The sequence below is a fragment of the Eriocheir sinensis genome, chromosome 70, assembly GCF_024679095.1.
Source record: "Eriocheir sinensis breed Jianghai 21 chromosome 70, ASM2467909v1, whole genome shotgun sequence".
NCBI lineage: Eukaryota > Metazoa > Arthropoda > Malacostraca > Decapoda > Varunidae > Eriocheir > Eriocheir sinensis.
Genome location: NC_066578.1, coordinates 2,487,801 through 2,514,549, shown reverse-complemented (window position 1 = coordinate 2,514,549; position 26,749 = coordinate 2,487,801). Strand labels below are relative to the sequence as shown.

The 26,749-nt window shown below is 40.9% G+C and overlaps 1 protein-coding gene across 1 annotated transcript in view; it reads right to left on the bottom strand.

Annotated features, from left to right (window-relative positions):
- LOC126988674 (uncharacterized) overlaps positions 1–26,749 on the bottom strand; it is a 74,276-nt gene that overhangs the window by 18,891 nt on the left and 28,636 nt on the right. Inside the window, exons 2-5 of the mRNA XM_050847029.1 lie at positions 22,145–23,013; positions 19,390–19,520; positions 18,685–18,832; positions 9,328–9,504 (exon numbers count right to left, since the gene is read on the bottom strand). Coding sequence (XP_050702986.1) covers positions 9,328–9,504; positions 18,685–18,832; positions 19,390–19,520; positions 22,145–23,013 — 1,325 coding nt within the window. The remainder of the gene's footprint in view (positions 1–9,327; positions 9,505–18,684; positions 18,833–19,389; positions 19,521–22,144; positions 23,014–26,749) is intronic.

Genomic DNA, 26,749 nt, shown 5'->3' with positions numbered 1-26,749 from the left:
GGAAGGGCGGGTCTCGTGAGTGACAGGAAGACGGAAGATGCTCTGGTGCCAGTCCCCTCTTCAGCGCCTCAGACCCCTGCTCCCGTTAGGCACTCGCTCGCCCCTCCCTTACGCCTCCATTTCTCTTTCCCCTTCTCTTCCGTCTTCTCTCTCTCTCTCTCTCTCTCTCTCTCTCTCTCTCTCTCTCTCTCTCTCTCGTGTCAGCATCATCTCAGGCAGTTCATTCACTCACTGGAAAATTCTTCCCACTTCTGTACTATACAAAAAACTTATCTATCTAACTATCTATCTATCTATCTATCTATCTATCTATCTATCTATCTATCTATCTATCTATCTATCTATTTATCTATCTACCTATCTATCTATCTATCTATCTATCTATCTATCTATCTATCTATATAAAGCTTTTCGACACCAAAATGTAAAATATGTCCTGTATTTATTCCTTCTGTCTCCTCATTTCGGTACAACTGATGGAAAATGAAGAGGTACTGAAGCTGGAGAAGAAGGAGGAGGAAGAGGAGGAGAAGGAGGAGGAGGAGGAGGAGGCGGAGAAGAAACTGATACAAAAAGAAAAAAAATAATTAATGCTGAAGGAGGAGGAGGAGGAGGAGGAAGAAAAAGGAGGATGAGGTGGAGGAGGAAAAAGTTGCGAAGGTGGCGGGATGGATGAGCAGAACAGAACCTGCTCGGAGAGGCACACAGATAATGGTTGGTGAAAGGTAACAGGGCCTCGCTTCAGCCAGCCTGCCATTGTTAACACCTCGGCCCACTTCCACGGCCTAACACACTTTCTTGATCATGTAGACGTTGGGTCATATTCTAAAACATTTCAGCGCCCAAGCACACCTATTTGACAAGGCTTTCGTAGGAGTTTTGGGCATTTCCTGCGGTAGTTTTGTGACCCTGGTGGTAGTTTGACTTTGCCTCTGTGCCGTGAACCTAAAGATACACGCATTAGAATTTAGAACCCGATTGATCCCACCTTTGACATCTGGAAATAGTTGATGTGAGGGGTTTAGGAAGCGTCTGATAATACCGAAGAAGAGGAGGAGGAGGAGGAGGAACGTGAAGAAGAAGAAGAAGAAGAAGAAGAAGAAGAAGAAGAAGAAGAAGAAGAAGAAGAGGAGGAGGAGGAGGAGGAGGAACATGCAGAAGAAGAAGAAGAGAAGGAGGAGGAGGAGGAGGAGGAACATGCAGAAGAAGAAGAAGAAGAAGAAGAGAAGGAGGAGGAGGAGGAGGTGGAACATGAAGAAGAAGAAGAAGAAGAAGAAGAAAAAGAAGAAGAAAAAGAAGATCCACAAAAGGAAGGAGGAGAAACTTATGCAAAAAAAAAAAAAAAAAAGAAAAAAAAAGAGAGAAATTGATGTATAAGAAGAACCTAAACCACTCAAACCAACTCGTCTTGTTTTTCATAATCTATAGTGAAAAACCGACGGCCTAGAAAGGGGATCCAACCGCACTTAGAACACTGTACCGAAGCAAGGGGAGGGGGGGAAGGAGGGAGGGAATGGGAGGTCACGTGCAACAAGCTCCTCGGTGACGCCTCCAGTAGGCTATTAACCCCCTCGTCACCCCGTCACGCGTGTCACACAACCACCCCATTATTCTAAACGAACCAATTAGTCTTCGTTAACAATAATGGGGGTAATTTGTCTTGAATTGACCCGTTTTTTAGCAATAGTTATGTGAGGGGTTGTTCCTACCTACACTCAGAATACTGCACTTCCCTACATTGAACTCCATCTGCCATTTATCCGTTCAGTCATACAATCTGTTTAGTTCATCCTGGAAAATACTAGCGTCCTGATCCGACTCAATTACTCTACCGATCTTGGTATTCCGACTCAATTATTCTACCGATCTTGGTATTCCGACTCAATTATACTCTACCGATCTTGGTATAAATTAGCCTACTCTACCGATCTTGGTATTCCGACTCAATTATGCTCTACCGATCTTGGTATAAATTAGCCTACTCTACCGATCTTGGTATTCCGACTCAATTACTCTACCGATCTTGGTATTCCGACTCAATTACTCTACCGATCTTGGTATTCCGACTCAATTACTCTACCGATCTTGGTATTCCGACTCAATTACTCTACCGATCTTGGTTTTCCGACTCAATTACTCTACCGATCTTGGTATTCCGACTCAATTACTCTACCGATCTTGGTATTCCGACTCAATTACTCTACCGATCTTGGTATTCCGACTCAATTACTCTACCGATCTTGGTATTCCGACTCAATTACTCTACCGATCTTGGTATTCCGACTCAATTACTCCACCGATCTTGGTATTCCGACTCAATTACTCTACCGATCTTGGTTTTCCGACTCAATTACTCTACCGATCTTGGTTTTCCGACTCAATTACTCTACCGATCTTGGTATTCCGACTCAATTACTCTACCGATCTTGGTATTCCGACTCAATTATACTCTACCGATCTTGGTATTCCGACTCAATTACTCTACCGATCTTGGTATTCCGACTCAATTATACTCTACCGATCTTGGTATTCCGACTCAATTACCGATCTTGGTATTCCGACTCAATTACTCTTCCGATCTTGGTGTTCCGACTCAATTGCCGATCTTGGTATTCCGACTCAATTACTCTTCCGATCTTGGTATTCCGACTCAATTACTCTACCGATCTTTGTATTCCGACTCAATTACCGATCTTGGTATTCCGACTCAATTACTCTACCGATCTTGGTATTCCGACTCAATTACTCTACCGATCTTGGTATTCCGACTCAATTATACTCTACCGATCTTGGTATAAATTAGCCTACTCTACCGATCTTGGTGTTAATATACTTGAATTGATATTGTTAAGTTAGGTTAGAGTAAGTTGCTTATGTTGGGTAAAGTAAGACTAAGGTTAATTTTGTGGGCAGTTTGTTTTGTTGATTTATTTAGAACTTTTTTTCGATTGAGTTTGAAATACGTTGACCTTTTTTTACGTTTTTTCAAGGCGTGTTTATTTTTGTTTATCTTTTTTTATATATATTACTGTTTACGATTGAGTTTGTAATATATGTCGCCTTCGCAGTGAAAATCGAACACTTCCGACTAACTTCGTCCCAAAAATGAAGTTAAAAAGTCAAACTATCATCTTAAAATACCAATTCGACGTTTAAATAATCTAGCGTCGTCATTATTAGCGCCGAAACCGAACTGCACAATCCACAATGGTCAGGTTTTATATTCGGCACAAACCCCCAGGCAATACATAGTGTGATTGTACAACTCTTGACATATATGTAGGAAGCACCATGAAACTAAAAAAGATATAATGGTAGGGAACAAGTGCTAGAGGAAAAAATAAAATTGAGTTTGTAATATATGTCGCCTTAACAGTGAAAATCGAACACATCTGACTAACTTCGTCCCAAAAATGGAGTTAAAAAGTCAAACTATCCTCTTAAAATACCAATTCGACTTTTAAATAATCTAGCGACCTCATTATTAGCGGCGAAACCGAACTACACAATCCACACGGTCAGGTTTTATATTCGGAACTAAACACTAACGAATTTTCCTATGTAAATCCATCAAATATTTTAACTACTACTTTATTATGAACACCAAATACTATACAAGAACTAACAAAACTAACACTGTGTAAAAAAAAAAACCTACCATTGTACAATTGTAAGCTATTAATAAATGTTCAAATGTTCTTCGTAGTCTTCAGTAGCTGGTTAGAGAGCATCGAACTCTCTGCGTCGAACGGTGGAAGTTTATGTAAGGTAAAGGTACAGTTGGGTGCATACGATATAGCTACGCGTGGTTGCAGTGCTCATCTCCGTAACGTTGGCCCTTTGAGCTTGTGGTGAGTAAGAGCCCATCACCCCGGGACATGGGTCAGTGTGAAGTCCGGGGTTTATTTATTTATTTATTAATTTAGAGTAAAGGAAACAGCTCAAGGGGAAAAAAAAGCCCGCAAATCACTGCTCCTATAAAAAGAGTTAAGAGGATTGCCACAGTATACCAATGAGACTATACTGTAGTACTAATATAGTCTCCTTGCAGTATACCTTCCCCAAATTTCCCAAGGTACCTATTTATCGATCAGCCCAAAAGGGAGAATGAACAACTGGGTAAGCTGCACGCCGACTGCCCGGGCTGATCCGAACCCGCGTCCATGGAATCGTAGCCAGGCACGCTAACCACTGCTCCACGGAAGAGTACGAGAACTAATTTGCGGAACACGAATGTTTGTAAGGGAGAATATTATTGGAATACTGTCATGAAACCGGATAATGGTGTACAGGGCGCTGACTGGCTTGAAAGTATCGGGGTGAACACACACACACACACACACACACACGCTCAGAGGTGACGGAGAATGCCGAGGAAGGGCCGGGGAGAGGGTGGGGTTGTGGGGGGTTACTTCACTCTGGTTTGCCGCCCCGCCGGGTCACGTGATGGGGGCAACCCGCACGTCAGGAGGAGCATCTCTACTGCAGTATCCGGGGTCGGGGGAGGTCATCCGTTACCTTGTCCCATTCCTCAACGCTCTTTCTGTTAACGTGGGGTCTTGAGAGCACACACGAGGCCAGTTTCACAGTTCCCCATGATCGGTTAGTAAGCTCCCAAACCAATACCAGAGCCTTCGAAATTTCCTTGTATAGTGTCTGGTGTTTATATTTAAGTTCACAAATTAGGGCCAGTTTCACAGTTCCCCATGATCGGTTAGTAAGCTCCCAAACCAATACCAGAGCCTTCGAAATTTCCTTGTATAGTGTCTGGTGTTTATGTTTAAGTTCACAGATTTGATGAAACTATACAGGAAAAGTCTTGTGTATTTAGTGTGGCATCGAAGACCTCACCATTTTGGATTGTATGGGATTCTATAGTTTGGTTCGGGCTGTTACGAAGACACTGTGTTGGACTGTGAAATCGGCACACGGTCTTGATTTCACGGATGGGTGTGTGAAAAAAAAGTTGAGATGGGAGAAAGAAAACCGAAAAGGAAGGAAGGAAAGGAGGGAGAGGGGAAGAATAATGGGAAAGGTACTCAAAAAATATATACTCCCCGATGTCTCATATCTTAATGCAAGAGGGAAAATATATACAACTCTGAGTGGAAATAGAAAACGAGATAGTAATCGTTGGAAAGTATATAGATTTGTATAGGTTTTCATTCCAACTTTCCCTCTCTCTTTTCTCTCCTCCCTTCCCAACTTCCTTTAACTTTGACAGAGCGAAAATATATACAACTCTGAGTGGAAATAGAAAACGAAATAGCAAACGTTGGAAAGTATATAGTTTTGTGTTGGTTACCGTTTTCATTTCAACTTTCCCACTCTGTTCTCTCCTTCCTTCCCAACTTCCTTTATATAACTTTGACAGAGCGAAAATATATACAACTCTGAGTGGAAATAGAAAACGGAATAGTAAACATTGGAAAGTATATAGTTTTGTGTTGGGTACCGTTTTCATTCCTCTTTTTCCACTCTCTGTTCTCTCCTTCCTTCCCAACTTCCTATATATAACTTTGACAGAGCGAAAATATATACAACTCTGAGTGGAAATAGAAAACGGAATAGTAAACATTGGAAAGTATATAGTTTTGTGTAGGCCTTTTCTCTCCTCCCTTCCCAACTTTCTTTAACTAACTTTGACAGAGCGAAAATATATACAACTCCGAGTGGAAATAGAAAACGGAATAGTAAACATTGGAAAGTATATAGTTTTGTGTATTTTTTATTTATTTCTAATTTCCCTCTCTCTTTCTTTATCGATCCTTGACATTTTTGTATATTCTGCGTTGGCATTTCACGCCTAGGAAACTTAATACAAAGCGAAAATATATACAGCTCTGGGTGAATATACAAAACGAAATAGTAACTGTCGGGAATATTACAGTGTTGTAGTGTTTTGTGTTCATAGTTAAGAAAGTCGAGGATACCATACGAGGAATTTCTTTGTGTTGCATCGAAAACCTATACCATTATGGAGTGTAGAAGATTAGTTTGGTTTGGGTGATTACAAAGCCACTGTGTTGGACTGTGGAATTGGCTGTGAGATGCTAGGCTTCTTCACAAATAGAAAACTTAATACTGAACGAAGGGAAATTTGAATAGCCTACATATTTGAGTAGCTTTCAAGTCCCTCCTTCCCCTCTCTCTCCCTCCCTTTCTTTCTCTCTCTACTTAGCTTTTCTACACACTAATAATTTGCTAGGCTTCTTCACAAATAGGAAACTTAATACTGAACGAAGGGAAATTAACATAGCCTACATTTTTGAGCAGCTTTCTTCCTTTCCCTTCCTCTCTTTCGACTTAGGTTTTCAACACACTAAGTTTCTAGGCTTCGTCACAAATAGGAAACTTAATGCTGAACGAAGGGAAATTTGAGTAGCCTATATATCTGAGTAGCTTTCAAGTCCCTCCTTCCCCTCTCTCTCCCTCCCTTTCTCTCTTTCTCTCTCGACTTAGCTTTTCAACAACATACGAGATTGTTAGTTCTTCACATATATAGAGAAAGAGACAGTAATGGAAGGGAAATATTGAGTTAGTGAGTAGTTTTTTTTTATTCTCTCTCTCTCTCTCTCTCTCTCTCTCTCTCTCTCTCTCTCTCTCTCTCTCTCTCTCTCTCTCTCTTCCTTTTCGCTCATATTATTAACTTAATTAGCTTTTCTACATTCTTTTTCTTTTTATTTTTTCGTCTTTTTTCTTAAGTTTTCTTCATATTCTTTTTTCCTTTATTTTCCTTTTATTTTCCCTTTATTTTTCCTCTTTTTCCTTTGATTTCCTCCATTTTTCTTTATTTTCCTTTATATTTCTCTCTCTCTCTCTCTCTCTCTCTCTCTCTCTTTTCATTCCCTCCTCCCTTTCGCTCTTAATTAACTTTTTCTGCATTCTTTTCCTTTTTCTTCTTTCTTTCTTTCTTTTTTCTTATTTATTTTAATTTTCCTCTATTTTTCCTTAATTTTTCCGTTTTTCCTTTATTTCCCTTTATTTTTTCTTCTCTCTCTCTCTCTCTCTCTCTCTCTCTCTCTCTCTCTCCTTACCGCATAATTTGGTGCCATTAATATATTCTTTCACAAATACAAAGAGAGAAATACATATACAGCTCTTATTAATTTTCACTTTCTCATTCTTCTCTCCCTTCCTACCCCCCCGACCTTCCCGACTCCCTTTCTCTCCCTCTTAACTTTAACCTTTCTGCTTATCAGGTCGCCTCGCCTCTTCTTCATAAATAGAAAATGGGAAATGCATACACAACTTCGAGGATGGTAGTTTTTTTTTTCTTTTTCCTTCTGCGCTCTCTCTCTCTCTCTCTCTCTCTCTCTCTCTCTCTCTCTCTCTCTCTCTCTCTCTCTCTCTCTTGTTTTGCTTCTTTCCTTCCTCTTTCTTTTCCTGTTTTCCTTCTTTCCTTTCTACTTTCCCTCTTTCATTCTTTTCTCTCTCTCTCTCTCTCTCTCTCTCTCTCTCTCTCTCTCTCTCTCTCTCTCTCTCTCTCTCTCTCTCTCTCTCTCGTCCTGGCTTCCTTTTCTCTCTTATAGCCTAATACTTTTACTTTACTCTATACATACATATATACATACATATTTGGTATCAAAAGAAAGCAAATTAAATGTATTATTCATAAATGGGAAGAAATAAGGTTGAATACTAAATAAAAAAAAATAACATATAACAAGGCGATTAATATAGGTTGATTTATATAGTGAAATGATTATATAAAAATAGTAACTTTTTTATAGATATCTTGAAATGCTTTTAATACAAGATAGTTAACATATTGAAGTGTTCATATATGAATGTTTATGCAGATATATTGATTTTTGTGGAGTCTGGAAGGTTTTTCGTCGTGGCGCGTGAAATGAGTCAGATTCGGCGAATTTTCGTCGCGACTTCTGGTCAAGCTCGAGCAAAATCTACTGAAGCTCGGAAGGCGTGCTTGGTGGCAAATGAAAGCTCTATTAATACAGATTAATAATTGGAAAGCACTAAATAAATAAGAAAAATTATAAGCAAAAAACTAGGACGTGTCCAAATCGCGGCAAAAGGGCCGAAAAACAGGCTATTTTGTGACGGCTCGACGACAAACTTGGAATCGAGCTATCACAAAATCCTTCGAGCTGGTCAAACTACATTGCCAAGAGGGGCTACATGCCAAATTACAGCCTTCTAGAGGCAATAGCAATGCCACACTAGACAAAAACGGCAAAGTGTCTGGAGTTCGTCAAAATCGCTCTCAAAAGGGTTTACGTTTCGAGCTCTAGTGACGAAACTACTGGGAGTAGGGAAATGTTATACATCATATTGGAAAGCACATTGATAGGGCTAAATTATTTGTCAATAAGTTTTTTGAAATTCTCAAAAACTGAGTGGGTTTCAGGGTTAGGAACTCCAATTTTTTTTTTCAGAGTTGTTTTTTGCGAATTTATTCGATTTTTTACCCTTTCGAGTCGGTTTTTGAGCCCGGTCTCTTATTGCAAAATATATCCTTTTCATTTTGCCGTCGATTGATACCAATAACATTTCTGTAGCTTCAGAAATAAGGGAGTTATGGCGATTCGCACCAAGGCTTTTGATTTTCCAAAATTCGCGGCTTAATGACAAGGGCGCCGCAAAATCAAAAGAGTCCGCCGTCCATTACTTGAGATGTCACTGAGTATATAAATGGGTATAGTACAGGGATAAATGGGGAAACCTGGGGAAGGTAAACTGTGGTAACCTGAATGTCACACTGGCCCTAAGTAATGTAAGTAATGGCACTAATGGGTACCTACTTCCCACCACAGACTCGAGGGCCAATGCGACGGAGATGAGCACCGAGGCAACGCGCAGATATAGCGTATGCCTCACTTTCTTATCATCAAACCCACTGTTCGACTTCTTACAGACATCACGCGCACAGAGACACATTTTGACCCAGCATCTCATAAGCGTGACAATACCTGGTCCCTTCTCCGTATGTTGGTGACACGCTTTCCCAGAACACAAGGAACACTCAGGAGCTGCCAGATTATCGTACTCACCGCACTGTATCGTTTTTTAACCCTTAAACTCTCGTACCTACACAAATACCGATAGAAAATTAAAGCTAGCGTTAAAACTCTTATTGATTGAGGCTTTTTTTTTTTTTACAACAAAGGAGACAGCTCAAGGGCACAAAAAAGTAAACAATAATAAAAAAAAGCCCGCTACTCGCTGCTCACAAAAAGAATCCAAAGAGGTGGCCGAAAGAGAGGTCAAATTGCTGCTATAATTATGGATCAGAAACTACGAAAATGCGGTGCGATGACCAGCCGATAAGTACGGTAATTTGACAACGCTGCTCATGAGACTGACCTGTATGCTGGCGAGGGTGACAGGGCCCGTGAGGCTGTTGAGGCGCAGGTTGAGGGCAAGAGGTCGGGAGTCAGGGAGGGGCTCGTGGGGGTCGTCTACCTCGGCGGGAGTGGCTGGGGCGGGATCCTGGGGCCTTCTCAGCGAGGGTCCCACCTCCACCCGGTTTTCAGACAGGTCCTGCGGCGAATGTCCCGTCCGGTCAATGCTACAAGTGTGTGTGTGTGTGTGTGTGTGTGTATTTCTAAAGGATTGTACTACCCCGATTTTTAACCCATTTTGTCATGTGTTTTGTGAATGATATTGACACACGCACACACAATACTTCACCGGGTAGTGCATTTCAGTGTGTGTGTGTGTGTGTGTGTGTGTGTGTGTGTGTGTGTTCTTCCCCGTTTGTATTTCTAAAGAATTGTACTGTTCCGATTTTTAACCCATTTTGGTATGCGTTTCTTAAAGTTTGTGAATATTATGGACACACGCACGCAAAACTTCATTGGGTAGTGCTCTAGTGTGTGTGTGTGTGTGTGTGTGTGTGTGTGTGTGTGTCAATAATGAATCTCTTGTACCTAGATAATCATATTCAAGAGGGCATAACAACAAAATACATATAGAAAAAAGATTAACATTAAAGAAGGATATGAGAAAATTCAGCTTTCCAGACAGAGCAACAAATCAGTGAAATATATATATTAAAAAAAAAAAAAAAAATCCATACGAAGTCGTGTGGTTTAAAAATAATCAGTTTAAAAAGAAAAGTATGATTAGAACAGTTTCAAAAGAAGGGACAGTATACAATCTTGACAGAGCAACAAATCGATAAAATATAAAAAAAAAACAATGCATAAGAAGGCGTGTGGTTTAAAAATATTCAGTTTAAAAAGAAAAATATGATTAGAACAGTTTCAAAAGACGGGGCAGTATACAATCTTGACCCAATCCCGCAAACACACAATTATGAACATGGTGAAATAATTATGTTTTTATGTAAGCCAATCACATCCAACAAGCAAACACAGCCTCCATATACGGTTCTCTAATCTCGATCTTTCTCATATTGCGTGTAGAAGCTGAATTGGTTTTCGCGAGTGACATCCCGGTTATTGAGAACGCCAAATACAGACGCGGTAATGTGAAGCCAATTATTATCAGTATTGCGTATCATCGTAATTAGTATTGAGATCCATTAAAGGGCATCAAGGGAAAATTAATAAATAGATGATACAGACCTAAGTTGACCTCCAAAATGTTATAGGTAGAGAGGAGATGAATTTGAGGTTGGGTTAGGCTAGTTCGGAGCTTTGCCAAAACTGAATCAATGGGAATGGAGGGGTTTGTTTTGTTCTCTCTCTCTCTCTCTCTCTCTCTCTCTCTCTCTCTCTCTCTCTCTCTCTCTCTCTCTCTCTCTCCTTCCTACCTCCCTACTTTCCTTCTCTCTCTCTCTCTCTCTCTCTCTCTCTCTCTCTCTCTCTCTCTCTCTCTCTCTCTCTCTTCTTTCCTTTTCTCCTTCATTCTTTCCTTTCTACCTTCTCTCTCTCTCTCTCTCTCTCTCTCTCTCTCTCTCTCTCTCTCTCTCATTATAAACATTCGTGAGTAGCGCCATTGTGAACTTTTCTTTTTCTTTTTCCTTCTTTTTTTCGTGCACTCCCTTAACCCGCGTCTCTTCTTGTACTATTAAAAAATCTATATATCTAAAAAAAACATTCATCACGATTATATGCTCTTCATGCCATCTATCACCTGTGCTACTCGATCACCTGAGCTGTCAAAACCAATCTCCCGGAACGACTCGCATGAACAAACTTACCCAAATATCAAGTTTTCTTTAATCATCATTATCACGAGAGGAATCAGGTTGAGAGAGAGGTGGGCGGACGCTTTGATCGATATTTGCAATCCATTCCACCTCTCACGTCAACTAATTCATACAGCCCCCCCAAAAAAGGAGATCAATCGGGTTCTATAATGAGTGTGTTTTCAGGTTCATGGTACAGAAGAAGGGTCAGACTACCACCAGGATCATAAAGCTACCCCTGGAAATGCCTGGAACTCCCACGGAAGCCTTGTCAAATACGTGCATGGGCGCAGAAATGTTTAAGAATATGACTATTTATGCCACCTGTTGAATATCCCCATACACCTGAGACGCCGAGAAAGAGAAAATGAAAGTGAAAGAATGAGAGAGAGAGAAAGCAAAGATCTGAGACGCCGAGAAAGAGAAAATGACTGTGAAAGCAATGAAATAATTAAAAAAGAACGAGAGAATTATAGATCATAGAAATAGATAGACAGAGAGGGTGAGGCTAACATTACTGGTGATATGATTTAGTCTAAAATTATGGAAGAGCAGATTTTTTTTTTAAAGTTAACTGGTGATATGATTTAGTCTCAAATTATGGAAGAGCAGAGTTTTTTTTTTTTTAAGTTAACTGGCGATATGATTTAGTCTCAAATTATGGAAGAGTAGAGTTTTTTTTAAAGTTAACCGGTGATATAATTTAGTCTCAAATTACGGAAGAGCAGAGTTTTTTTTTTAAAGTTAACTGGTGATATAATTTAGTCTCAAATTATGGAAGAGCAGAGGGTTTTTTTTAAAGTTAACTGGTGATATAATTTAGTCTCAAATTATGGAAGAACAGTTTTTTTTTTAAAGTTAACTGGTGATATAATTTAGTCTCAAATTATGGAAGAACAGTTTTTTTTTTAAAGTTAACTGGTGATATGATTTAGTCTCAAATTATGGAAGAACAGAGTTTTTATTTTAAAGTTAACTGGTGATATAATTTAGTCTCAAATTATGGAAGAGCAGAGTTTTTTTTTTTAAAGTTAACTGGTGATATAATTTAGTCTCAAATTATGGAAGAGTAGAGGTTTTTTTAAAGTTAACTGGTGATATGATTTAGTCTCAAATTATGGAAGAGCAGAGGTTTTTTTTCAAGTTAACTGGTGATATGATTTAGTCTAAAATTATGGAAGAGTAGAGTTTTTTTTAAAGTTAACTGATGATATGATTTAGTCTCAAATTATGGAAGAGTAGAGTTTTTTTTTAAAGTTAACTGGTGACATAATTTAGTCTAAAATTATGGAAGAGTATATATATATTTTTTTTTTTAAAGTTAACTGGCGATATGATTTAGTCTCAAATTATGGAAGAGTAGAGTTTTTTTTTTAAAGTTAACTGGTGATATGATTTAGTCTAAAATTATGGAGGGGCTGAGTTTTTTTTTTAATGTTAAGTTCAAATATTTGTAAGGTGTTAAGTGAGAAAGTGATATTCATGGTTTCAGAGTGGAATATTACATCTATCTCTCTTTACCTAATTATCCATCTATATGTCTAATTATACTATATATCAACCAGCCTATTTATTTATATCTATCTGTATCTATCTATTTATCTCTGTATCTACCTGTATCTATTTATCCAGCTATCATTACAGACTCTCCATATACACTTCAGATTTTTTACATTTTATTTTTAGGCATTTTTAGTACAGTACTTCTATGGGGATTTTTTTTTTTCCTCTATTGAACATATCATAACTTTAGTAGAATTCACCTTTTATCCTTCAACTAATTAATTTTTAGGTATATTTAGAACGATATACTTTTATGGGGATTTTTTTCTTTACTGAACATATCATAACTTTAGTAGAATTCATCTTTTATCCTTCAACTAATTAACTTTTAGGTATTTTGAGAACGATATACTTTTATAGGGATTTTTTTTCTTTACTGAACATATCATAACTTTAGTAGAATCCATCTTTTATCCTTCAACTAATTAACTTTTAGGTATTTTTAGAACGATATACTTTTATGGGGATTTTTTTCCTTTACTGAACATATCATAACTTTAGTAGAATTCATCTTTTATTCTTCAACTAATTAACTTTTAGTTATTTTTAGAACGATATACTTTTATGGGGATTTTTTTCCTTTACTGAACATATCATAACTTTAGTAGAATCCACCTTTTATCCTTCAACTAATTAACTTTTAGTTATTTTTAGAACGATATACTTTAATGGGGATTTTTTTTCTTTACTGAACATATAACTTTAGTAGAATCCACCTTTTATCCTTCAACTAACTAACTTTTAGGTATTTTTAGAACGATATACTTTTATGGGGATCTTTTTCCTTTACTGAACATATCATAACTTTAGTAGAATCCATCTTTTATCCTTCAACTAATTAACTTTTAGGTATTTTGAGAGCGATATACTTTTATGGGGATTTTTTTTTCTTTACTAAACATATCATAACTTTAGCAGAATCCACCTTTTATCCTTCAACTAATTAACTTTTAGGTATTTTTAGAACGATATATTTTAATGGGGATTTTTTCTTCTATACTGAACATATAACTTTAGTAGAATCTACCTTTTATCCTTCAACTAATTAACTTTTAGGTATTTTGAGAGCGATATACTTTTATGGGGATTTTTTTTCTTTACTGAACATATAACTTTAGTAGAATTCGCCTTTTATCCTTCAACTAATTAACTTTTAGGTATTTTGAGAACGATGTACTTTTATGGGGATTTTTTTCTTTTACTGAACATATCATAACTTTAGCAGAATCCACCTTTTATTCTTCAACTGATTAACTTTTAGATATTTTGAGAACGATATATTTTAATGGGGATTTTTTCTTCTTTACTGAACATATAACTTTAGTAGAATTCACCTTTCATCCTTCAACTAATTAACTTTTAGGTATTTTTAGAACGATATACTTTTATGGGGATTTTTTTTTTCTTTACTGAACATATCAAAACTTTAGCTGAATCTACCTTTTATCCTTCAACTAATTAACTTTTAGGTATTTATAAAACGATATACTTTAATGAGGATTTCTCTTCTTTACTGAACATATAACTTTAGTAGAATTTACCTTTTATCCTTCAACTAATCAACTTTTAGATATTTTGAGAACGATATACTTTAATGGGGATTTTTTTCTTTACTAAACATATCATAACTTTAGCTGAATCTACCTTTTATTCTTCAACTAATCAACTTTTAGATATTTTTAGAACGATATACTTTAATGGGGATTTTTTTTCTTTACTAAACATATCAAAACTTTAGCTGAATCTACCTTTTATCCTTCAACTAATTAACTTTAAGGTATTTATAAAACACAACTTTTAAGGGGATTTTTTTTTTCTTTACTAAACATATCATAACTTTAGCAGAATCCACCTTTTATCCTTCAACTAATTAAAAAAAGAAGACCCACCAATTCCCGGATAGGTTTCTGCATAACATTTCAAGACCTGTCACCCTCGCTCTTCAGAGAAACCCATCACATCGCTCTGATAACCCTGCTCTTCCGTGCTCAACCTGCCACTCCCGTCACGCTCATTTGCTAGAGGAAATTTATTGCATGTATCGCGGTTTTATACACCTGTCACAATTAAACGCCATCATCTCGCGTGCATGTCTGTCAAGCGTTAGTCGTGCATCACACACACACACACACACAGACACTCTCTCTCTATCGATCTATCTCTATCCATCTATCTATCTATACACTCGCATCCTCCTAACCTAACCTAACCTAACATACACACTGACTTTCCTTTTCCTCGTAGTTTCTCATAGTGCAGTGGTCTTGTGTAGCCTATTGGGGTATTATCACGGCATTCTGACCAGTCCATAGGGAATTATATCAAAGCTTCAAACACAAAAATCAACTTATACGTGTTCCTCGCAAGTTTTTGATAGGCTATGTGTGTCAACTGTCAAATTACAGACAAATTTTAACATTGAAAAACAAAACAAAACAAACAAACTCAGCTCTTCCATAATTTGAGACTAAATCATATCACTAGGAAAATACCTCCATATAATCAGACTTTCTTTTATTATGACCCTCAATAGCCTACTTCCATTTTTACTGCTGTAAGTGTCGGTTCACAACTTGACAATCATAGCTACAATTTTTTTTCTATATACTTTTCCGGGATGTTAGTTTGCTTGTATATGCTATCAACTTACACTGGGGCATATTATTATTACACTACGAAAACGGTATTCAGTACATATTTAGTAGCTAATAAAAAAACAAGGCTATGAAAATCGGTTTAAAATAGTGCACTCAGAGTCTGATCAGTAGGCTACAAAGTTATCGTGAGCAGCAGGGTGAGGCAGGGTGCGCGAGGGTAGCCTACTTCTAAGGGCAGGGTGAGGCAGGGTGCGCGAGGGTAGCCTACTTCTAAGGGCAGGGTGAGGAAGTGTGCGCGAGGGTAGCCTACTTCTAAGGGCAGGGTGAGGACGGGTGGGCGAGGGTAGCCTACTTCTAAGAGCAGGGTGAGGAAGGGTGCGCGAGGGTAGCCTACTTCTAAGGGCAGGGTGAGGCAGGGTGCGCGAGGGTAGCCTACTTCTAAGGGCAGGGTGAGGCAGGGTGCGCGAGGGTAGCCTACTTCTAAGGGCAGGGTGAGGACGGGTGGGCGAGGGTAGCCTACTTCTAAGGGCAGGGTGAGGAAGGGTGCGCGAGGGTAGCCTACTTCGTCTGGCAGGGTGAGGCAGGGTCCGCGAGGGTAGTCTACTTCTAAGGGCAGGGTGAGGACGGGTGTGCGACGGTAGCCTACTTCTCAGGGCAGGGTGAGGAAGGTGCGCAGGGTAGCCTACTTCTAACGGCAGGGTGAGGCCGGGTGCGCTCGGGTAGCCTTCGTCTCAGGGCAGGGTGAGGCAGGGTGCGCGAGGGTAGCCTACTTCTAAGGGCAGGGTGAGGAAGGGTGCGCGAGGGTAGCCTACTTCTAAGGGCAGGGTGAGGAAGGGTGCGCGAGGGTAGCCTACTTCTAAGGGCAGGGTGAGGACGGGTGCGCGAGGGTAGCCTACTTCTAAGGGCAGGGTGAGGAAGGGTACGCGAGGGTAGCCTACTTCTAAGGGCAGGGTGAGGAAGGGTGCGCGAGGGTAGCCTATTTCTAAGGGCAGGGTGAGGACGGGTGGGCGAGGGTAGCCTACTTCTAAGGGCAGGGTGAGGAAGGGTGCGCGAGGGTAGCCTACTTCTAAGGGCAGGGTGAGGACGGGTGCGAGGGTAGCCTACTTCTAAAGGCAGGGTGAGGAAGGGGTGAGGGTAGCCTACTTCTAAGGGCAGGGTGAGGAAGGGTGTGCGAGGGTAGTCTACTTCTAAGGGCAGGGTGAGGGCAGGTGCGAGGTAGCCTACTTCTAAGGGCAGGGTGAGGAAGGGTTCGCGAGGTAGCCTACTTCTAAGGGCAGGGTGAGGACAGGTGCGCAGGTAGCCTACTTCTAAGGGCAGGGTGAGGAAGGGTGCGCGAGGGTAGCCTACTTCTAAGGGCAGGGTGAGGACGGGTGCGCGAGGGTAGCCTACTTCTAAGGGCAGGGTGAGGAAGGGTGCGCGAGGGTAGCCTACTTCTAAGGGCAGGGTGAGGAAGGGTGCGCGAGGGTAGCCTACTTCTAAGGGCAGGGTGAGGAAGGGTACGCGAGGGTAGCCTACTTCTAAGGGCAGGGTGAGGACGGGTGCGCGAGGGTAGCCTACTTCTAAGGGCAGGGTGAGGACGGGTGCGCGAGGGTAGCCTACTTCTAAGGGCAGGGTGAGGCAGGGTGCGCGAGGGTAGCCTACTTCTAAGGGCAGGGTGAGGAAGGGTGCGCGAGGGTAGCCTACTTCTAAGGGGCTTCAAAGGGCATTCACCAGCGTCCCTATAATGTGCGACAAAGCTTCATAAACAGAGTCAATACGCCTTAATTAACACTGACATTCTTTCCACTCGTATAGAATATTGATTTTAGATGACATTTATTTACAGCAAGGAGGCAGCTCAAGGTCATAAAGCAAAATCATTAACAAAAAAGCCCACTAGATACTTTTCCGGCAAAATGAAATAAAAAAAAAGGACTAGAGGCTAAAAGAGAGGTGGAGGGTTCTAATTCCGGGTGGAGAGGTGCCTTGATACTCTCCTCTTGAAGTTTGATTGAATACCATCATTAATTTTGTGTGCAGTGCAGGAATGCCACGTTATCGTACTCACCACACGGGATTTTCCTATTTCTAACGCGTAACGCTCATAAAAAACTCTATAATTAACATTTTTAGCAATAACTAGAAATGGATATCGTTATTTTTTATGGGTGCGACGGTTTTTGGTCTGAAATGGGCGAATATTAGAGGCGGAGTACGACAATCTGGCAACGCTGGTGCGGTGTGAGAGCTTTTATGCAGAAACTGATAAATACAATATTCTTAGACATTTTGGGGCATAAACACCCACAGTTGGCAAGGCTTTCACATGGGGCTTGATGAGCAGATGAAAGCACCTCGATATTCAGTTTACTCCCGACGCAGCGAAATGACGGTCGATTCTAAATATACGTAGAGGTTGTGTTTGTATTTCCATGGGTAGTTTCATGAGCGTTGTGATAGGCTAACGAGGCTTCCGCACCCTGAAAGTGAACAAAACAACCACTCATGAGAACCTGAATACTCCTTTTTGTGGCCTTTGGATATATTTGGCGTGACATCCGAAAGTCCGGGTCCTAGCTGTAACTTTGAGTCCTCCCGAAATCGACCTCTCTTTCGGCCACTCTAAGCCCTTTTTTTAGGAGCAGTGATCGGCGGGCTTTTGTTTATTATTGTTTCTTTTTTTCTTGCCCTTGAGCTGTTTCCTTTCCTGTATGAGAAAAAAACATTATCGCTTCTGTATTTGGTGATCTCAATAACGCTGGAAATCTAATTCATACCTTACGCGCAATATGAGAAAGATCCAAATTTGGGGCCCATAATAGCGAAGTGTTTGCTTGTTCTACCATGTGATCGATATACACAAGAGCCTTTTTTTTTCGGTAAAGGAAGCAGTTCAAGGGAAAAACAAGGAAAGAATAGTGAAATTTGCAGGCTGCCCACTGCTCCTACAAGAGTCAAGAGAAGTGGCCGAAAGATAGGTCAGTTTCGGGAGGAGAGGTGTCCTGGGTTGGTATTATAAGACAGTCTCGCTTCTCACATCAGCTATTTCTAAAGGTCAAAGAGGGGGTCAGTCAGGTTCTAATGAGTGTTTCTTCAGGTTCATGGTACAGAAGAAGACTCACACTACTGTACCACCAGGGTCATAAAACTACCCCTGGAAATGCTCACAACTCCTACGAAAGCCTTGTCAATGTTCTTGGGCGGCGATATCTCTTGTAATACGACCCAGGGCTGATACCCTCCTCTTGAGAGAGTTCAAGTCGTAGGCAGGAGGAAATACAGATGAAGGAAGAAATTATTGCAATGTGTTTTTCGTTAATCGTGTTTTTGTAAGATTGAGTCAGGCTTGTAGTGTTTGTCGTTTTGGTAATTTTTTGTCGAATTCTGGTCATTTCTAAGTCGTAATCTGGAAACGCGGGCACTCACCAGGGTACGAAGGGCCTCCATGGCGGCCAGTTCAGGGGCCTCCTCGATCCTGTTGTGGGCGGCTCGTAGGTGCTTGAGGGCGGCCAGACGAGCCACCCCGACCCCCAGTTCCACTAGGCGGTTGAAGGAAACGTCCAGCTCCACCAGCCTGGGGGAGAGCCTGTTAGTGTTTGTGGAGGGGGGTGGGGAGGGGGAGGATTGTTTGTGTGTTTGTGTGTGCATGTATGTGTATTCTGTGTGTGTGTGTGTGTGTGTGTGTGTGTGTGTGTGTGTGTGTGTGTGTGTGCTTATTTATTCGTGTGTTGTCTGTTTATATTTGAGAATGAATGTTTATTTGCTTGTGTTGTTTGTTTATATGTGTTATTTATTCGTAAAGTGCATGTTTATTTGTTTATTTGTTTGTGCGTGTGTCTGTATGTTGTGTGTTCGTGCGTGCGTGTTCATTTGTTTATATGTATGTATCTTTTTTTTTACCTATAAATACATAAATAAACACATCAATAACCCAATAAAAAAAGTACAACAATCTCTACATGAAGCTAAAACACACACACACACACACACACACACACACACACACACACACACACACACAGGCACCTCTCCCCCCCTTCCACCACCACCACAAGCATCCCTTCCACCCCACCCACACACAGAGCTCCCCCTCCCTCACCCCCAGCCCCCCACACCCACCCACACACACACCTGGCGAGGGAGTGGAGAGTGTTGGGCAGCGCCGGTAACAGGTTGCGGGCCAGGGACAGACAGACCAGGTGGGGCAGGCTGAGGAGGCAGGTCGGGAACTCTTCCAGCCTGTTCTCGTCCAGCACCACCGTCTGGGATACCGAGGAGGAAAAGGCACGATGAAATTACTGAGTTTTTATGTCTTTGGAAGTTTTTGGGACCTGTGTTAAGAATATTTGATGTTTTGGCTACTTCTGGCGCACGATGACGCAAGGAAGGACATTTATGGAAACAAGAAAGGAAGAGTCACATTGAAATTACTGTTTTTTTTATGTCAATGGAGCTTTTTTGGACCTGTGTTAATAATGCCTGATGTTTTGGGTATATTTTTGGACCTGTGTTAAGAATGCCTGATGTTTTGGCTACTTCTGGCGCACGATGACGCAAGGAATGACATCAATGGAAACAAGAAAGGAAGAGTCACATTGAAATTACTGTTTTTTTTATGTCAGTGGAGCTTTTGGGACCTGTGTTAAGAATATTTGATGTTTTGGCTACTTCTGGCGCACGATGACGCAAGGAAGGACATTTATGGAAACAAGAAAGGAAGAGTCACATTGTAATTACTGAGTTTTTATGTCAATGGAGCTTTTTTGGACCTGTGTTAATAATGCCTGATGTTTTGGGTATATTTTTGGACCTGTGTTAAGAATGCCTGATGTTTTGGCTACTTCTGGCGCACGATGACGCAAGGAATGACATCAATGGAAAGAAGAAAGGAAGAGTCACATTGTAATTACTGTTTTTTTATGTCATTGGAGATTTTTGGGACCTGTGTTAATAATGCCTGATGTTTTGGGTATGTTTTTGGACCTGTGTTAAGAATGCCTGATGTTTTGGCTACTTCTGGCGCACGATGACGCAAGGAATGACATCGATGAAAACAGGAAAGGAAGAATCACATTGAAATTACTGGGGTTTTTTTTATGTCAATGGAGCGTTTTGGGACCTGTGTTAAGAATATTTGATGTTTTGGCTACTTCTGGCGCACGATGACGCAAGGGAGGACATCATTGAAAACAAGAAAGGAAGAGTTACATTGAAATTACTGTTTTTAATGTCAATGGAGCTTTTTTGGACCTGTGTTAATAATGCCTGATGTTTTGGCTATATTTTTGGACCTGTGTTAAGAATGTTTGATGCTTAGGCTATTTCTGGCGCACGATGACGCAAAGAAGAACTTCAATGGAAACAAGAAAGGAAGAGTCACATTGAAATTACTGGGTTCTGATGTCACTGGAACTTTTTGGACCTGTGAGAAGAATATTTGATGTTTTGGCTATTTCTGGCGCACGATGACGCCAAGAAGGGAGTTAAATGAATATGAATAAATAAAGAAATAGGAAATGAAAAAGGAAATAAGAAGATACATACGAAGATTACCTGATGACCTGAGTTAAATAAATAAGAACAAATAAGGAAGTAGGTAACAGGAAAATAATAAGAAAATAAGAAAATGCAGAAGAAAGAAAGACAGAAAGAAAGAAAGAAAGGAAGAAAGAGAAAGAACGAAAAAAGAAAGAAAGATAGAGAAAAAGAAAATCAGTAGGAAAGAAAGAAGGAAAGGAAGAAAGAGAAAGAACGAAATAAGAAAGAAAGATAGGAGGAAAAGACGAAAGAAAAAAAAACGGGACAAAACAAGCATAAAAAAGAAGAAAGAAAGAAAGAAAGGAAGAAAGAGAAAGAACGAGAGAAGGAAAAAAGATAGACAGACAAGACAAAAGAAAGAAAACGGGACAAAACAAAAATAAGAAAAAAAGAAGTCGTATTTTAATTCTTGAGTTTTTTTTTTATCAATGTCTGGAGCTATACTAATAATACCTGATACTTTGGGAACTATTAGCACATTTTATACAGCAACAAGAAGCAGAGTATGGAGACGCAAAAGTTACGAAAGAAAACCAGAGCAAAACAAGGATAAGAAGAAGTCATATTTTAATTCTGGAGTTTTTTTTTATCAATGTCTGGAGTTATACTAATTAATACCTGATACTTTGGGAACTACTGGGACATCTTATACAGCAAGGGAAGCAGTTTCAGGGCGGCAACAACAACAGCAACAACAATAACAACAACAACAACAACAACAATAACAACAACAATAACAACAACAACAACAACAACAGAGTATGGTGACGCAGAAGTTATGGTGACGATGGCGCAAAAACAGGAGATTAAAGGAAGGAAGAAAAACAGCTCAACTCTCTTATCCTTGAACACTGTTGGGAGGAGAAAAAAGAAGCCCTCCGCGATTAAGAATTAGGAGCGGGGTTTCTTACTGTCTTTCTTTCTTTTTAACTTTCTAACTCCTCCCTTCATCGTTACCTATCCCTCATTTATTCATTTCCTTACTGATTCTTACTTATTCCATGCAAGTCATCAGGTATTTTCAGTATACGTGTAAACATTGATATAAAAACAACAGTAATTTCAATGTGGCTTTTCCTTTCTTGTTTCCATTGATTTCTGAAGTGTATGTGAGATTGGTACCGCCCCTTCAGAGCTCAGTAACTAACTATATTTTTTTACGACAAAGGAGACAGCTCAAGGAAACAATAATATAAAAAAAAAGCCCGCAATCCTCTTCTAATAAGTATGTGTGTTTATTGGCAAAAAACATCAATTTAGTATTATCTACCCAATATAAGTTAAACCGGGCCGGGTGATAACTCTGCCACCGTTCAGGAATATGTGACCGGGCTGAGCCGTGGCATACCTGAAGCTGCTGGAAGTACCTCAGCTGATGCAGCGCGCCGAGGCTTCTGGAGGAGGCCGCCCTCACCTCACCCCCCTCCGCCGCCCCTGCCTCGGACCCGCTGTCACTCTCGTCGACGCCGGATGAGCTACTGTCTTCATAGCTACCCCGGCTACCCTCCTCTCGGTTGCTTCCCGCGCCTTCCCATCTGCTTGTAGTGCTGCTGGAGGGGCTGCTGGAGGCTTGATGAGGGAGAGGGGCTGGGGGGCGTGGTTCAGTTTGCAGGGGCGTCAAGGATTGGGTATCACAAGCACTGGGCACATTGGCTGGGGTGTTTACATTCTCCACGTGACGCGAGGAGTCCTCCGTCTCAGTACAGCCTTCACTTGCTGCTCTCCGTTGACGTAATTTGTCTTGAAGTTCGTCGGAGAAGCTGGGCCTCCTCGGGGATGTCTCAAGAGGTGGACTTTCTGGGTCACTCCTCGGGCAGCCCTCTTCTGTTCGGTCTGAGGGGACGCCCGAGTCACCACTTAGTCCTCCTTCCTCCTCGCCGGTGCCTCCGTCAGTTTTACCAGACAGACTGAGTGTGTTGTGGTCACTGGGTAGGGGTCGCGGCCTGGTTCGTGCCCCAGGCGACTCGCGGCACTCCGGCGGCCCTGCCCGCCTTCTACGGTCCCTTTGTTTCCTTGAGTGACCTACACAACGCCTCCTGGCCGGGGAAGTGGCGGAGGACGCAGGCGAGAGGAGATTATGGGATAGATTGATGCCGGTGAGGTGAAGGCTGGAGAAGAGGACGGTAGGCAGCCGCTCCAGGTGTCGGCCAGAGAGGTCCACTTCAGCACCGACGAGCCCCGCGCCGCCCTGGGGGAGACGAGACACAGTGACAACACCTGACCACGGAACCACGAAGGACGGGAAGGTATGCAAGACAAGTTTGAATACTGGAGCGGAAGCTTAACCTGTGACCTCCAATACGTTCGAAGGGAGAGGAGGAAAAGTGAAGGTAGAGAAATACTGAAGGCAGAACACAGTGATAACACCTGACCTCGAGACCACGAAGGACATGAGGAATGCAAGACGAGTTAACTATTGGAATGGGAACTGGAGGTGAAGGTGGAGGAATACTGAAGACGGAACACAGTAGCAAAAGGGTGAGGAGGAGGAGGTCAAGGTAGAGGATTACTGAAGACAGGGACAGATAACCATAGCGTCAGGAAAACAAAGAAGACAAAGAACACAAAGAAAACAAACCCACAAAGGAGAAGGGAGAAGGAGGTATGAGGGAGGGAGAAAAGAGAGATGAAAGGAAGGAGACATGGAGGCGGAGGTAAGAGAGGAGAGAAAAGGGAGTAGGAAGAAAGGAAGGAGAGAAGGAGGAGGAGGTAAGAGGGAGGGAGAGAAGAGAGAAGGGAGTAAGAGGAAGGGAAGGAGGGAGGGAGAGAAGAGAGAAGGGAGGGAGGAGGAGGTGAGAGAGGAGAGAGAAGGGTGGAGGCAAAAAAGGGAGAGAATGAGAAAGTTAGAGAGAAGGAAGAAAGGGAAGGAGAGAAGGAAGAATAATGAGAAAGTTAGAGAGAGGGAAGAGAGAGGGAGGGAGGGGGGTGGTTGTGGTGGTGGTGGTGGGGGTGGTGGTGGTTGTGGTGGTGGTGGAGAGAAAGGAGAATAATGGTTAAAGTTAAAGAGAGGGAAGAAAGAGGGAGGGAGAGAAACAAAACAACAAAAACAACAAACAAAGAAAACAAAAATACAGCGGAGATAATGAAGAAAAATCTGTTATCAAGGAATAGGAGTTTGGGATTAAATAAAATATACAAAAAAATGAGAAAGTTAAAGAGAGGGAAGAAAGAGGGAGAGAGAGAGGAGGGAGAGGTCTTTCCTAACAAAACAACAACAAAAACAACACAAACAAAGAAAACAAAAATATAGCGGAAATAATAAAGAAACTGTCATTAAGGAATAGGAGTTTGGGATTAAATAAAATATACAAAAAAAAAGAGAAAGTTAAAGAGAGAGAAGAGAGAGAGGAGGGAGAGGTCTTTCCTAACAAACAAAACAACAAAACAACAACAAAGAAAACAAAAATATAGGAGATAATGAAGAAGAAACCGTCATTAAGGAATAGGAGTTTGGGATTAAATAAAATATACAAAAAAAATGAGAAAGTTAAAGAGAGAGAAGAGAGAGAGGTCTTTCCTAACAACAAAAACAACAACAAACAAAGAAAACAAAAATATAGGAGATAATGAAGAAGAAACTCACCAAGGAATAGGAGTTTGGGATTAAAGAAAATATATATACAAAAAAACTTACCACATTTTTGAGGATGCCCCTTTTGGCAGCCCTCACTGAACTATCCATGACACACACACACACACACACACACACACAAGAGGTTCTTTAATCAACCCAAAGGTGATGACGATATATATTTTTTCTACGAGCACTTTCACAGTTTACGATCACATCACGAACGAGCACTTCCAATCTCTCTCTCTCTCTCTCTCTCTCTGGGGGGCTCAGCAGTGTTCAGCGCGGCGGTTCAGCGTTCACTGTATTAAGAACGTTACTACTGATGACACAGCACAGACTATCCGTGACACCCGCCCGCCCTCACACACACACACACACACACACACACACACCTTTCCCCGACACCCCGCTCCTTCTCCTTCCCTCCCCTCCCTTACCTTACCATATATAGTGATAGATAGATAGGTAGATAGATCCATTAATCCATCTATCTATCCATCTCTCTCTCTCTCTCTCTCTCTCTCTCTCTCTCTCTCTCACACACACACACACATACATATATACATAGTTAAGGACATTGAACCGTACTTAGAACACAGTAAGAAGAATTGCAACCTACTTAAAGTTATTCGCCTTGTTTTTTTTATTATTTATCTATTTAACTATACATACATACATACATACATACATACATAGACAGACAGCGTTCTTTCCCAATGTTTTTATTTTCTTTCATTTTCAGCTTTTTCCTCCTTTATTAATTTTCTCTTCGTTCGTCTTTCTTTTGCCATATTTCCTTCGAAGATACGAGGAGGAGGAGGAGGAGGAGGAGGAGATGAAGAAAAGGAGGAAAAAGGAGAAGATTAGAAGAAAAGGAGGAGGAGGAGGACTAAGATAAGGAGGAGGAGGAGGAGCAGCAGGAAGAAGAAGAGGAAGAAGAACAAGAACAAGAAGAACAAGAACAAGAAGAAGAACAAGAAGAACAACAAGAACAACAAGAACAAGAACAAGAAAAAACAAGAAAATAAATAAAGAGAAGAAGAGAAGAGGATGATGATGATGAGGAGGAGGAGGAGTGTGGTAAACAAGGAAGAAGAGGAGGAGGAAGAAGAGGAGGAGGACGGTCGCTATTCCCAGACGCCTCGCTCTGCCTCTCCCATCAACTAGCCTATTACCATTTATTAAGCTCGCAAAGGAGATCAATCGGATTCTCGTTAGTGTGTGTGTGTGTGTGTGAGACGTACTTTATAAACTCAATCGTAAAAAGAAATTAAAGTCGCTATTTACAGACGCCTTCCTCTGCCTCTCCCATCAACTAGCCTACTACCATTTTTTAAGCTCGCAAAGGAGATCAATCGGATTCTCGTTAGTGTGTGTGTGTGTGTGTGTGAGACGTACTTTATAAACTCAATCGTAAAAAGAAATTAAAGTCGCTATTTCCAGACGCCTTCCTCTGCCTCTCCCATCAACTAGCCTATTACCATTTTTTAAGCTCGCAAAGGAGATCAATCGGATTCTCGTTAGTGTGTGTGTGTGTGTGTGTGATGTACTTTATAAACTCAATCGTAAAAAGAAATTAAAGTCGCTATTTCCAGACGCCTTCCTCTGCCTCTCCCATCAACTAGCCTATTACCATTTTTTAAGCTCGCAAAGGAGATCAATCGGGTCCTTATTAGTGTGTGTGTGTGTGTGTGTGTGTGTGTGTGTGACGTACTTTATAAACTCAATCGTAAAAATACATTAAAGGAAGAAGAAGAAACAAAAGAAGAACGAGGAAAAGGAAAAAAAAAGGAGATCAATTGGATTCTCATTAGTGTGTGTGTGTGTGTGTGTGTGTGTGTGTGTGTGTGTGTGTGACGTCATTTCTAAACTCAATCGTAAAAATAAATTAAAAGAAGAAGAAGCAGAAGAAAGAAAAGAACAAGAATAAGAGGAAAAGAAAAAAAAAAGGAGGAAAAGATGGAAAGTTTCGTTTAGTCGGCGCAACAAGAGGAGGAGGAGAAGAAAGAGGAAGAGGAGGAAGAGGAAGCGAGGGTGAACAGCTCATACAAAGCCAAATCAACCACATTATTGTTAACGATGACTATCACAACGTTTAAAAAATCTGGCTCCAGTGTTTTTCGTGATACGGTGTGACGAGGGTGTGGGGGTTAGTAGCCTACTGAAGGGCGTCACCATAAAAACCCGCGCGTAACAACCCCTTCCCTCCCGCTCCCTTCCTCCCTTCGCTCGTACACTGTTCTAAAGCAAGTGTTCTTTCTTAATTTAGAGAGAGAGAGAGAGAGAGAGAGAGAGACAGCCACCAATAAAGTCTCTCTCTCTCTCTCTCTCAAATTAAGGGGGGGGGGTTGCCTTAAAATGAAAACATATACATTAACT